Source organism: Rasamsonia byssochlamydoides, assembly GCF_041956645.1.
Source record: "Rasamsonia byssochlamydoides strain NRRL 3658 unplaced genomic scaffold VTN77scaffold_8, whole genome shotgun sequence".
In the NCBI taxonomy this organism is placed as follows: Eukaryota; Fungi; Ascomycota; class Eurotiomycetes; order Eurotiales; family Trichocomaceae; genus Rasamsonia; species Rasamsonia byssochlamydoides.
Genome location: NW_027192391.1, coordinates 401,667 through 414,905, shown reverse-complemented (window position 1 = coordinate 414,905; position 13,239 = coordinate 401,667). Strand labels below are relative to the sequence as shown.

At 49.6% G+C, this 13,239-nt stretch overlaps 7 protein-coding genes across 7 annotated transcripts; 2 read left to right on the top strand and 5 right to left on the bottom strand.

Annotated features, from left to right (window-relative positions):
* Positions 1-1,041: 1,041 nt before the first annotated feature.
* Positions 1,042-2,310, bottom strand: VTN77DRAFT_8972 (uncharacterized protein; the record flags this gene model as incomplete). The annotated part of the gene is made up of 1 exon (XM_069425528.1): positions 1,042-2,310. One exon carries the CDS (start codon positions 2,308-2,310, stop codon positions 1,042-1,044), a length of 1,269 nt encoding a protein of 422 aa, XP_069280849.1.
* Positions 2,311-2,962: 652 nt separating this feature from the next.
* VTN77DRAFT_8971 (uncharacterized protein) lies at positions 2,963-4,036 on the bottom strand (the record flags this gene model as incomplete). Its single annotated transcript, XM_069425527.1, has 1 exon — positions 2,963-4,036. One exon carries the CDS (start codon positions 4,034-4,036, stop codon positions 2,963-2,965), a length of 1,074 nt encoding a protein of 357 aa, XP_069280848.1.
* A 325-nt stretch (positions 4,037-4,361) lies between these two features.
* VTN77DRAFT_8970 (uncharacterized protein) lies at positions 4,362-5,600 on the top strand (the record flags this gene model as incomplete). Its single annotated transcript, XM_069425526.1, has 4 exons — positions 4,362-4,370; positions 4,433-4,543; positions 4,590-5,172; positions 5,230-5,600. The coding sequence occupies 4 exons, from the start codon at positions 4,362-4,364 to the stop codon at positions 5,598-5,600; spliced, it is 1,074 nt and encodes a 357-aa protein (XP_069280847.1).
* Positions 5,601-6,596: 996 nt separating this feature from the next.
* Positions 6,597-9,396, top strand: VTN77DRAFT_8969 (uncharacterized protein; the record flags this gene model as incomplete). The annotated part of the gene is made up of 4 exons (XM_069425524.1): positions 6,597-6,632; positions 6,694-8,277; positions 8,342-9,283; positions 9,334-9,396. 4 exons carry the CDS (start codon positions 6,597-6,599, stop codon positions 9,394-9,396), a joined length of 2,625 nt encoding a protein of 874 aa, XP_069280846.1.
* A 560-nt stretch (positions 9,397-9,956) lies between these two features.
* VTN77DRAFT_8968 (uncharacterized protein) lies at positions 9,957-10,335 on the bottom strand (the record flags this gene model as incomplete). Its single annotated transcript, XM_069425523.1, has 2 exons — positions 9,957-10,169; positions 10,234-10,335. 2 exons carry the CDS (start codon positions 10,333-10,335, stop codon positions 9,957-9,959), a joined length of 315 nt encoding a protein of 104 aa, XP_069280845.1.
* A 901-nt stretch (positions 10,336-11,236) lies between these two features.
* On the bottom strand, positions 11,237-11,786 carry VTN77DRAFT_8967 (uncharacterized protein; the record flags this gene model as incomplete). The annotated part of the gene is made up of 2 exons (XM_069425522.1): positions 11,237-11,621; positions 11,674-11,786. 2 exons carry the CDS (start codon positions 11,784-11,786, stop codon positions 11,237-11,239), a joined length of 498 nt encoding a protein of 165 aa, XP_069280844.1.
* A 106-nt stretch (positions 11,787-11,892) lies between these two features.
* Positions 11,893-12,555, bottom strand: VTN77DRAFT_8966 (uncharacterized protein; the record flags this gene model as incomplete). Its single annotated transcript, XM_069425521.1, has 1 exon — positions 11,893-12,555. One exon carries the CDS (start codon positions 12,553-12,555, stop codon positions 11,893-11,895), a length of 663 nt encoding a protein of 220 aa, XP_069280843.1.
* Positions 12,556-13,239: the final 684 nt, after the last annotated feature.

The following is a 13,239-nucleotide window of genomic DNA, read 5'->3' as shown; positions in this document are numbered from 1 at the left end:
TCAGCGATCTTTGGAGTGTATGTCTTTATTGAATATTAAATAGATATCCAAAGTTCGATAATATAATGGCAATCAATGTCTAAGAATGTGTACGTGTACGTGTACATACGTATACGATCAGACAGACCATGCTTCATGCTTCATGCCTATCATTGAGAGCAGCCACAGGTGGGCACGAAAAAAAAGCGAGAAAGAGAGAAGAGGCTAAAGGGAGATGCAATCAGTAAATAATATTTACTCCCTGAGGTGTTTGTCGCTACTCATACATGGAAAAAAAATCCACCAACATTAGCCGTCCTCGCGAATATATATATATTTGTACGCGAACCCACGCTTGCAACTCCTGTATATAGGTCCACGTATAAATAATTAACCCAACAAACCAACAGCTGCAGAAGTAAATCATACCCTTGTTCGTCAGTAATAGTAATTTCAGACCAAATGGTAGTTATTGACTAACTGGTATTAATCCTTTTTTTTTTATATTATATCCTGTCACATGACCGCGGATAGGTATGCAGATGCCGTCAGGTCTTTTGACTATTATTACCAACTAACCCCAAATTATTGAGCCAAGAGTCTATGCCGCCTACGGTTCCGTGCACAGGGTTGCCTCTCAGCTCTAGCAGACGCCAAGCAAGCTACCGTACCTAATCTACCCAGGTAGACCACGAGCCGGTCCTCGATCCGCGCGTCATGTCGTGTCTTCAACAGTTCAACTTCTCCAACAATTCAGGGCTCTGGAGTCGGAGTATCTACAGATAGAACAATGAAAGGCTTACACCACAGGCGCCACTTCTTTCTTTTTCTTTCCTTGATTTTACTTCTTGGAAAGCGAATAAGAATAATGTACTCCGTACAAATGCTTCGTAAGAACCGTCCGCTGCTGATCCAGCGTCTGTCAACACACCATAGCGTAAAGATATTACAGTGAACTCATGACCGATGACTTATGAGCAGAGATTACTCCAGCTCAAGGACCAGGAATACTCAAGTGCCGACTCCGGCCGCCCCGATCGCCCAAAATCGGCTGGGCTGTGATCATCGAATCACCTCTCTTCCCGGGTTCTCGATTCCTTCAAGTCCCTCCAGGATAACACTGTGTCCCAACAGACCACTGGCCCTGACAATGTTCTTCGGGGTATCTCTCCAGACCTGGTAAAATCGGATGCTCTCGTCGCTCGCTGCAACAACAATGCAACCTTCTTCCGCTGTTCGAGACCAGGTTTTACCTTTCTTCCCCCTGTTCGGTGATGCCGCCGCTACCGTGGAGTCGATCGAACTACGGTGAATGGTACCGGTCCGGGTGCTGATTAGCGGAGGTGAAGCGTCACCAGCAGAACTCACAGCATCAGCGTCGTTGACAGGTAGAACATCCGTATCGTCGACCCGCTCATGTCGTAGAGCGCTCGATAGGAATTTGTTTGGACGACCAGGATGGCTGATCGCCCAGAGAGCCCTCCCACAATCCATACTGTTATCGGTCTCAGGATCCCAGATGCCACTGACGTTGATGTTCCAGGGGATCGCAGCAACCTGCTCGCAGCTTGGCCATGCGAAGACGGCGATCCTAAACGGGTGTTCCGGTTGTGCAAAGCCAAAGGTTACGGCGATTTCCCGTCGGGTCTTGCTCCATATCAAACTGGTCACTTGGGCAGAGACGTCAATTGTCGCCAGACAGCTTCCAGATGGAGCATGATAGAAGTGGATAGAGCGGTCATTTGAGCCTCCACCGGTGGCCAAGAGGGATGGCTGCCAGGGAGCGAAAGCGATTGCCTTCACAGCTGCACAATGGCTGAGTCGATGCTTCTGGCGGTTCCAAGGGACGAAGATTGTATGTCCATCCCCCGATGAAACCGATCCGGTTTCTGCCGTGACCACAGCAGGCGAGCTAGGAAGACTGGGAGGTCTCGGGGTGGAAGGCTGGCCTGAAGCTGAACGCGGAAATAGGCCGAAATACCGACCAAGTCGTGTAGAGATAGCCAGACGGGATAGGGCTCTGGGAGGCTGAAATCCAAAAAAGGACGGATACGTTGTTGAATGGGAGTCCTCGACGACTGTGTCTTGATGTGAATGAAGCACTTCACTAAGATCAAACAACAGGCAAGCATTATCATTACCACCGGTTGCAAGATAAATCCCGTCAGGAGACCAAGCCAAGCCGCAAATCTGCTGCTTGTGTGCAGCAATCTTGGCGAGTAGCGTCATCGCACCATCCCAGTCATTGGATTCCTCGGCACCATAGTCTGGCCATTCCACGGAGTAGTACCACACATAACCACAATCATCACCTACAGCAAGATCCTCCATGCTCACTTCAATGCCAGGAAATCTCGTTGATTGTCGGCGAGATGTGACCTGCTTGAATGCTACACAAGAGACCGGACTTGGATGATTGGTCTCAAAGCGCACCTCGTCTTCGAATGTGCTCCATAAACACACTTGGCCATTTTGTCTCCCAACCGCAAGGATGCTCCGTCCACCCTCTGTAGACGAAAAGGAGAGGGATGTTATATAATTTTCAATAGGCTGCTCTGAAAACGGTGGATACTCGAGCCCGTGAGCTTCAGACCACAGAAAAACGCTGCTACATAGCCCGACAGCGAGAAGATCAGAGGTATAGCAATAGGCAAGAATGGAGCAGTAGAAGTCATTACGTAGTAAGGGAGCATCAAGGATCCGGAATGGGACAACAGGTAACACCTGGTGGACTGTTTTAGAAGCAACGTTTGACCCTAAGATCTCTGACGTCAGCAAATGATTTGTTATGTGAAATAATCGAAAATTCCCAAGGGCGTTCCAAATTACCGTTAACTAAAATCGTCGATCTTTACATTTGCCATGTTCCTTGTTTTTGCTTTTCACCTCAGAGAAAGAAAAGAGAGGACAAGAAAGGGAAAAGGGAGGAGGAAAAGTGCTGGGCGGGGATGTCAATGAATCAGACATAAAATATTTAGCTTGCTCAAACGGAGATGATACGGCCAGATTTCAAGCAGAGAAAAGATTTGCACTTACCCTCCGCGCGTTCGGCCCTCTTCCAGGCATTATCCTTCCATGTCAGAGGACAACATTGTTCGTAGCGCGGAGATGAAGGGCTGAATTTGAAGTCAGGCTGAGTGGGCAGTCTCCAGAAGCTGAGCATCCGGCGTGCTTGGTCAATATCCAATGCAAGTGCCAGCCTTGCCTCGTGCATCTTGGATTGTTCCGGAGGCGAAGTTTTATCGAAAAACTTGGCTACGTGCATTGGGGCGGTGGTCCCGCTCCTTGAGAAACCTCCTATTCCATCAGGGATTCCCAGTGGTCGGCTGCCTGTCGCGACAGACGCTCCTCCAACATTCCAGACAGCTCCAGTGCTGACTTGTCTGAACATGTCACTGGTTTCCAAAAGATCGTCATGTCTTGAGAGCGCCGGGTCATTTATAAGATGTGGCATAAAATGAGGGCTGTGTCTGCGCTGGTGATAGTCAGCGTGCCTTGGAAAGCTGATCACCCTCCCAGAACGTGGCGATCTAAATGGATCCTCGCGTCTGTCCCGTCGTCGCAGTAGTTTCTCTTCGGGTGATAAGTGTTGTGGAGATTTGCTTATACGAAATGGAGGTGCAGATGCATCAGAAAATTGTCGTTCTGGTATAAAGCGGTCACGGCAAGGAGGCGACTTTGGAGCGTGCCCTAGGGCCCCAGCGCTGAAGCACCTTCTCCTAGGCCCCTTCTCTGGTGTCCGGGGGAGAGAGATCTTTTGAACAGGGTCGACCAAAGATCGAGTGACCCCGGAGTTTGGCTGCTCTCCAGACTGGATCGTAGAATTGGAGCCTGCCACTCTTTCTCGTTTTCGGCCTGTTGACACTGTAGACAACTGAATGCTATTATTAAAGGATATACAAGGCCCTGTCTGTTTTGGGTAACCAGGTAAAGGATCGACCAGAGCGTTAGAGTCGTCACGCAATGAAGGATGAGATTGAGAGATACGGAGCCGGTGCGAGGTCCTGCTCCCAGAGGAGTCGTGCTCCTCCAACGAATGACATGGATCGATTGCCATTGCTGCCTCAGCAGCAGGCCTGAAAGACGACCATCAGATGAGAGTCCGAAGTGCTATAAGTCTCGTACAGAAGGAATGATACGAGACTGGCTGATGATGTGTAACACGCATGACTAGCATACGATCAGCAACTCGGCAATTAGCGGAGAGGTTGGGTGTGCTGGATTATAATCTCGACGTATGAGGAAGGAGGCGTGGATGCACGAGATGCACGTGATGCTGATTTCGCTGCTTCCGCGGAGGCAACCAGATATTTGCTTGCAACACCATTACTCTGGGCAGTACTGGGAGAGGGCAACCACGTCCCCAGTTTGCGAACAAAAAAATGGCTAGCGTAATTTTCCCAGATTTGTTAGGTACATTTCAACAAGCTCGTGCTGACGGCTGGTTTATTAGCATGGCGTTCCGAGACAAGGCCCAGTGGGAGTGAGGACCGCCGAGGATGTACAGAAGGAACTTAAAGAGATCGAGGAGTATCGAGAACTTGAACGATCTGTGCATCAAAGGGTGTGTCTACTTGTTTGTCCGTTGACTCCCGCCGCTAACTCGACAGATCTCCGAACGCCAATACACTCCTGAGACTTTACAAAAGACGTCCGACCTTTTGAAGAAGAATCCCGAATATTATACGATATGGAATTACCGACGCTTGATTCGCCAGCACCAGTTCTCGCTGGCCATGCCAGAGTCTCCGGATCAAAGTGGGATTGACCAGATCATGGCCATTATCGAAACCGATCTGGAATTCCTAGTTCCGCTTCTACGCAGATTTCCCAAGTGCTACTGGATCTGGTATTATCGCCTCTGGATCCTTGATGAGGCCAAACGCCTGCTTCCGGGACATGTTGCTCGTAGATTCTGGCAGAATGAGCTCATCCTAGTGGGCAAGATGCTCAATGCTGACAGCCGAAATTTCCATGGCTGGGGTTATCGGCGCTTTGTGGTGCAGGCGCTAGAGGACCTTAAGCCTGACGAGGAGGGAACAATGACGCAGGCCGAACTCGACTACACGACGAAGATGATCGGAGCGAATCTCTCCAATTTTTCTGCGTGGCACAACCGAACCAAACTGATCCAGAAACTCCTCAGGGAGAAATCGGCATCAGATGAGGAGAGAAAGAAAATGCTCGATGAGGGTGAGATTCTTCTTATTCTTACTGTGGGAACTGCTGGCATTAACAAAAGGATTTCAGAATTGAACCTCGTTCACCGCGCCCTTATTGATCCGTATGACCAATCTCTGTGGTTCTACCATCAGAACCTGATGGCTACTTTTGATCCCACGCTCTCAGCCCAAACAATAGCCCCGAATCTGTCCAATGCTGAGCGCCTGGAATACATCCAAAAGGAGAAGGAGGCAATTGAAGACATGCTGGAGGGAGCAGAGGACTGTAAATGGATCTACCAAGCCCTCATCTATTGCAACCTGTTGGCAGCAAAGATCGAGGGAGCCATGTCCCCAGAGGCCAAGGCAGATGTATTGCGATGGTTGAACGAGTTGATGAAGCTGGACCCTTTAAGAAGAGGTCGTTGGTTGGATTTGGAGAATTCGCTAAAACGATGAAAGACATAGTCATGTGACGATAAGAGGTAGTTAGACAATAATAATAATGTCCGACAGTCGGTCGGGTACATGCACAGTACATGCAGCCACATGATACATCAGAAAAGCTGTGTCGACAAGACTTCACCGCAGGAGGCCACCATGGTACAGTACATTGCATACAGTACCTTGCGTTGGAATGTCGATAACGGATAACCTCCTACATCCATGAACATGACTGCGCGTCTATGTGCATTCTTTCATGCCATCGAAGACAGTGAGACTCGGTGGGTCAACGGCGGTGAGATCCAGATCGTAGCACATTGATGAATGCTCGGCGAGAGTGGAGCGCGGTTAGTGCCCAAGGCACGCCCGTTGAGCCCCTGGCTCTGGCTGGGGCTGGAACCACAAGCCACCGCAGTCGTTGCGGTAATGATCATTTAATTCCAGGCCACAAACAAAGCCTTAATGTCTGATTCTGCAGGAGAAGTGGCTGAGAGATGCAGCCAAGCCATCGCCATGCAGTACAGTAAATGGAAATCATGACAACTCGTTATAACTGTATCATTAACTCCTGGATTCCGTCCGTCAGGGGTGTGGCTGATGAAACTGAAGCTACTTGAGCCGTAGTAAACGTTAACAAGACACGGATTTGCTCCAGAACCGCCAATCGGACAGCGGAGCAGTTGGCATTTCCGGAGACAGGTTGTTCCAGCTGCCCAGAGGTCACGTTCAAAGACATCCCATCCGCCTCCCTCCTGCAGCATACCAATCAATCAGCACACCCAAAGTGACCTGTCATCAGATTTGTTTGTTTGTTTGTTTGTTTCATTCACTGGGCCTGTTTTCTTCTTTCCTCCGGCCTCCCGGTCGATGAACCTGTGACCATTGACGCTCCTATCTTGGTCGATGGCCCTTTTCCTGGCTCGGTGAATGTGAACCAGTCACGAACCTGGCCTCGACTCCACGCAGCGTACCAAGCAAGGGGAGGCGTTCCAAAGTTGCAAGCTGCTCAAAATGGCATCCAGCCCGGAGCCTAAAGCCTACGATGAGGTATGCCAACGAATTTGCTCCTCTCCTCTCAGACAGCAGTGCTCATGGTCCTTACGAGCAGGAGACTTTTGAGGACGCCAGCGAACCCAAGGGCGATGAAGGCCCCTCAATAGCTCTCAGCTCCTCGACACGCTCCCTGACAGATCGTCGACCCTCAAATGGTTCCGTGACAACTCCCCGCGCTGAGGACTTGCCTCCTCTGCCGTCGGCGCCCTTGGACGGCAAGAATGAAGAAGAGACGGACGACATCAATCCCACCACCCATTCGGAGGCCGAGGACACGCCTAGAAAAAGCAAGTTGCAAAAGTCACCGCTGCTGACAGCTCATCGTCTGTCCACGACCTCGCTGGACGACGTCAGTCTCGTGGGCAACAAAGAAGACGATGAGTCGCCCGGTGTGACCAGCCCAGTCCAAGAATCTCACGCAGGTTCTCCATCGGTAGCATCTCCCTCCGACTCCACTTCGAAACAAACTATGCCTTCTCATGGATTCACCTCCAGCTTGCCTTGGTCCGCTGCTTCCTCCAAACCCTCAACTTCCTCCGCCGCTCCTCCTCCTCCTCCTCCCACCCGCAAGCTCACAAGTCCATTTTCGTGGCTGTCGAGGTCGACAGCCTCAAAGGACGTGAAGTCCCCGACCACGCAGCCTACTGATAGTCGCCGAAATACGGCCGCTTCCGTATCAACACTTAATAGCAACTCTGAGGCGCTGGGTAGACTACAAGAGGGAGACGAAACCGACAACATGAGTATTGGTTCGAAGAAGCCGGGACGGAATAGCCTTAAGGATCAATTCAAGCTCCTACGGATGCGTGAAGAAGGCGTTACTTCTGACAACGACCAAGCGAGCATTACATCCGGTCGTGCCTCGGTCAGCCATGGAATCGGCAGTCCACCAAGCATCGCTGAGGAGCAAGCAGACGGTTTGCCGGTCTCTCCGCCAGCCACTGCAGGGACAACTGCATCTTCTGCATTGCAGACTGTAAACCCGAACCTTCCCCCAGGCACTGTTGCAGGAATTTCTGCCTCTGCTTCCGACGCCGCAGCCCCTATAGATTGGGAGTTATGGCAGCAAATTGTCAACCATGGCCCGGAGGCTTTGACCGGTGCCAACTCCGCCGAGTTGAACGCGGCAATCCGGAAGGGCATCCCCCAGACGATTCGAGGTGTAATCTGGCAAATTCTGGCCGACAGCAGGAATCCCGAACTCGAAGAAGTGTACAGGGAGCTGGTTGCGCGTGGTACGGACAAAGAGAAAGACCGTCATTCGAGCATGAATGGACACCCGAATGGGAGCATCGAGAAGGAGTCCTTATCCTCCTCGCGTTCCTCAGTGCGCTCAGACCAGTCCGGTTCGGCGTCTCAGTCTCCGGCGCAAGATAAAGACGCAGAAAAGCTCGCTAAGGAGCAGGCCGCGCTCGAGGCGGCGCGGAAGAAGAAGGCCAAAGAGGATGCCGAAATGATTCGGAAGTTAGAGAAGACTATCCGGAGGGATCTGGGTTCCCGAACGAGCTATTCGAAATATTTCATCTCGCAGGGAAACCAAGAAGCCTTATTTGGCCTGTGCAAAGCCTATGCTTTGTATGACGAAGCTGTTGGCTATGCACAAGGCATCAATTTCATCGCGATGCCTTTACTATTTAATGTAAGTGTTGTTGTTTTCATCTTTCCAGTAGAGGTTGATGCTAATCAGCTTGGCAAATAATTAGATGGATGAGGGCGAAGCATTTACACTTCTCGTGAAGCTGATGAACAAGTATGGCTTACGAGAAATGTTTATCCAGGATATGCCTGGCCTTCATCTTCGTCTGTACCAATTCGAGCGTCTGCTAGAGGACCTTGAGCCAGCACTGTACTGCCACCTTCGCCGAAGAGGGGTGAACCCCCAACTATATGCAACCCAATGGTTCCTCACTCTTTTCGCGTATCGATTCCCTCTGCAGTTGGTTCTCCGGATTTATGATCTCATCTTTGACGAGGGGCTAGAGAGCACAATCCTTCGGTTTTCTGTTGCCATCATGCGACGCAACGCTGAGACGCTTCTCGGCATGAAGGATATGAGCACGCTCTCAACTTTCCTGAAAGAGAAACTCTTCGATGTCTACATTGATCAGCAGCCATCGGCTAGTTCGATCTTGGAGTCGGGCTTCTTTGGAAGCTCCAGTGGGAGCGACAAGGAGATCTATCGTGCTGACGTCATGGTACAAGATGCTTGTGCGATCCCGCTGACGCAGGAAATGATCAAAACATATACTGCAGAGTGGGAGGAGAAGGTCCGAATCGAAAAGGAGAGAGAAGCGGAGCTTGAGAGCCTGAGACACACCGTTGCGATGCAGGCCGCCCGAATACGATCACTGGAAGAACACGCAGAGAAGTCGGACAAAGAGCACGTTCAACTGGCCTCGGAACTGGTTCGGTTGAAGGTTGAGAACGAGGAGCTACAGGACGCGAACGAAAGTTTGCAGATTCAAGTGCGCGAGCTCAAGAACGTCGTTGACAAGCAGCCGGCTGAGGTGGAGGAGAAACTCCGGACCGAGATGGACCGAATTATGAAGCGGAATCTCGAAGTGCAGAATGAGAACCGTGCCATGGAGGAACAGATGGCCGAGATGGAGAAGGATCTCGTTGAGACGAAGATGAAGTGGGCTGAGGTAAGCTGATTTTTCTGGTAAATTGAATGCTCTCGACTGACATCTGGCAGCTGTCTGAAAACCATGAAGCTCTGAAGCAAAAATGGGCCGACCTGCGCAAGGCACTTGATTGAGGGGACAGCTTCTCATCCTTCCGTCCAGTTTCTTCTGATGTCGACATGGACACTTTTCGCTCATCTTCTCTGTATATTTTACCGTGATGTCTGCATGCCGTCTCTCTTTCAGAGGACCAACTGCAGTAAACTTATACCCGGCAATATCAGCTTTGCATCCGACTTGATGGTATCAATCACAATGGTATGACCATTGGTTGAGTTACGTTCTATTTCATTTATTCAATGTATGACGGACGGTTGTGAGCGTGGATCATATGATGTTCCTACGCATGAGTCATTAGAGAGAAATCACGAGTCTGGTGTGTAGTATATCATCAGCAAGTCAGCATCTCAATCGCGCAATCCATGTGCGTTGCTAGCGTTCGATAAGAGATCCATCCCTGATTCCGTCAGTTTCAATAGACTAGAAGCAAATCTGGTGCGTCCATTCGATTCGACTCTTCGTCACATTCAGGATAACCACCTTCCCCGAAAAATACACAGAGCGAGAGATAACCCATATTTCCCCCCCCCCCCCCCAACACTCTTTTGCTTGCCTGTTATACTCCGTATTTACTTTACATCACACTCTCAAAATAAACCGACAACACATCCTCCTTCACCGACGCAGCAACCGCCTTCAACGCCTTATGCGCCTCGCACTCATTGTCGTAGTACTGCATGTCCTCCAGCGACGCGAAGGTCGTTTTGACCGCGACATTGAAGCCTTTGTTTCTGGGATCGGGGAAGGAAGGGCCGACGGCGAGGTGGGTTATGTATGGTTTTCCGTCCTAGCAATAAAAAATGTCAGTGAGTGATGCAAAATCGCATAGAGTGTATGGATGGGTTGATTACCTTCACAGCCGTCTTGGCGAGGATCTTGTACTGTTCCAACACGCGCTCGCGGTCCGCCTCATTGGGGATTTTGAAGAGGGTTATGCGTTCGATTGGGGCCATGGCTGTCGTCCTTATGTAGAGTAGCGCTGGGGACAATAATAAACGCAACTATACAATGATGTTGTCGTATACAGTTTATACTGTGGGGGTTATATATATATAATTCAATGATAACGGAGATATGATCGTATCAGTTGAATGAATGAATCAATCAATGTCAGATGGAAATAAATCATCGGTAAGGATGTACTCCGTACAGTATCTATCTAGGAGCATATATAGAAGACCACCGACGATATCCGAGGCGGAGCATTTCCGCAGTGGCAGCAGGCACATGGATAAAGAACTCCCCTCCTCCTTCTTCTCTACCAAGGTACGGAGTATCTAGCTGGGTATTCCCATGACTTGATCAAGTTCAGGAATCTGAAATAGTGTTGATTTTATTTATTTACTCTTTCCATTTAAAACATAGAAAGTAAACAGTGATGCATGGAATGCATGCATGCATCTTTCGTCCTTACTTACCGCGCTCCCCGCATTGAATTTCTTATACTTAAGTTCTCCTTTGGTCGATTCCCCGTGAATCCCCGCAAATATTTAATTGTACTCCGTAAAGGATGCTCCATTCCGCACTGAGCCGCTGACTGTTATTACTCCGTACCTAACCTAGGTAATTGCATAGTTAAGTTCCTGTACGGAGTACAACTACTCCCCCCCACCCCCATTCCGTCAATACCATCACAATCGCAATACCCTGTAGGATCCCTGATCTGAAGTATGTGCCGTATGCTATATTACTACATACGGCGCGGGATACGTATACTAACAGTAACTCCACGCGGACGGAGTTACTGGCATACAGAATGTTGGAAAGAGGCAGTTTCTCTCATTAATTTATTGTCTCGTGATGAAAGAGCATTGTTGTAACCTGTCTTGTTGCCTCGTCATCCGTCATCGTTCGTCAGAGGTTACCACGAATCGCCTGGTCTCTTTCAAAAGCCTCAAAAAGAGCCTTGAAGTTGCCCGCTCCGAACCCGTCAAAGTTGTTTCGCTGGATCACCTCGACAAACACTGTCGGTCGGTCAAGTACATGTTTGGAGAAGATTTGCAGCAAATAGCCCTTCTCGTCAAAGTCGACCAAGATGTTGAGCTCTTTCAGGATGTCGATGTCCTTGTTAATGGACATGTTGAATTTCGAAAGACGCTCCTTCAGAGCAGTGTAGTAGATCGGCGGCACCTTGAGAAAGGAAACTCCCCGATCCTTGAGGCGGGATACCGCAGTCACGATGTCGGCCGTTCGGAATGCAATGTGTTGCACTCCAGAGCCGCTATAGTAATCCACAAATCTAGTTTGCAGTCAGTTTACAGAACCAGATATGAAGTCAACTGACGGCTAACTCTTCGATCTGTGATTTCCTTTTGCCCTCTGCCGGCTCATTCAGCGGCATTTTGATCGCCTCAGTCGGAGAGGCAACCACAATGGACCGCATCGCAGAGTATTCACCGCACATTTCTTTGTCATCCACAGTCCAGTAGCGATGGAAATCAAGACAATCTTCATAACTGTGATGGATGTGGTTACAACAGAATATAGAATGACTTGAGGAAAGGGTCATACTATTGGACCACTTTGTCAATTCCATTCCACGGCTGATTCCCAACGCAGTGATCGATCTCGATGAAATCGATCTTGGGCAGGAACTTGTTGATGGGGTCATCCTCAAGCACTGGCTTGTACCCAGGAAGGAAAGGTCCCGAGTAAGCCTGACGATTCACCAGAGAGTGAACCGTATCACCAAAAGTGCCGATTGTCGCGACAACCACATGGCCGTGATCGGGTTCATCACCTTTGAAAGTAGTTGGAGACAGGATCGACTTTGCTCCGTGAGAAACAGCCCTATCCCAGATGGTCTGGATATCGCCCTCGATCCGGAAAGCAACATCTTTGACGCCATCCCCATGTTTTGTCAGGTGGGTATGGATCTCGGTGAGAAGGTTCTTCTCCTCTTCAGGGATGTCGTCATCCTTGACCACACCGGGTGGTCCACAGACGGGCGCGGTGAGGACAACAAAAATTGCGTCACCATTGGACACGACATAGGATGCGATACTGCGAGAGCCCGTCTCTGGTCCACGATATGCACGAAGTTTGAAGCCCATCCGGGTGATGTAAAAAGATGCTGCCTGTTTGGCATTGCCAACGTACCAGGTGATATGGTCGAATCCGACATATTCGGGACCGATGGTAGTGTCTTCGTCTGGACCCGTGTTTGGTGACATCGGTTCCTCCAGAATGAATGATAAACATGGAATCTGATGGGAGGAGAGGTGTAGGAAGAAATCAGCGTCAGGCTTCACCTGGAAGAAAGCGATGGATAACGTAAGGATATGTATGAGTAACGGAGTGATAGTAGGCAGACAGCGGCTGGATAGCAGTATCCATTATTGAGAATAAACTCCCGACAAAGGTTGGCCCGCGGAGCAGCACGTAAGGTAAAAGCATGCGTTGAAATTGAGTTTGGAATCGAAGAGCAGTGGAAGGATATTAAGTTGCCATTGACGTGTGGCATCGTCGCTCTCAAACACTGAAAGGCAAAGATAGTGGTTGACCTCACACGCAGATGCGTTTGATAAGTCCATTGGAATTGCATCTCTTAACCAACGATTAGACATTAACACAATTCGCATGAGTTTTGCTAGTAGTGATAGGAGCACCATCAGTCTACCGCAGAGGAAGCCGGCGAATCGTGACCTCAGCAGACTCACAGCTGTATGGTCTGGCCATCCAATATCCAATATCCAATATCCAGATCCAGTGCAGTGATTATCGTATTTGCCCATCTGGGTAGATGTCTGAAGGAGAAATTAGCCTCATGTCAATGGAAGCTTGGAAAACGCAGGTTGTGACATCTCTTCCCATTGCAAGGCGACTGAACATCAATTCCATGGCTAGACCGCTAATGA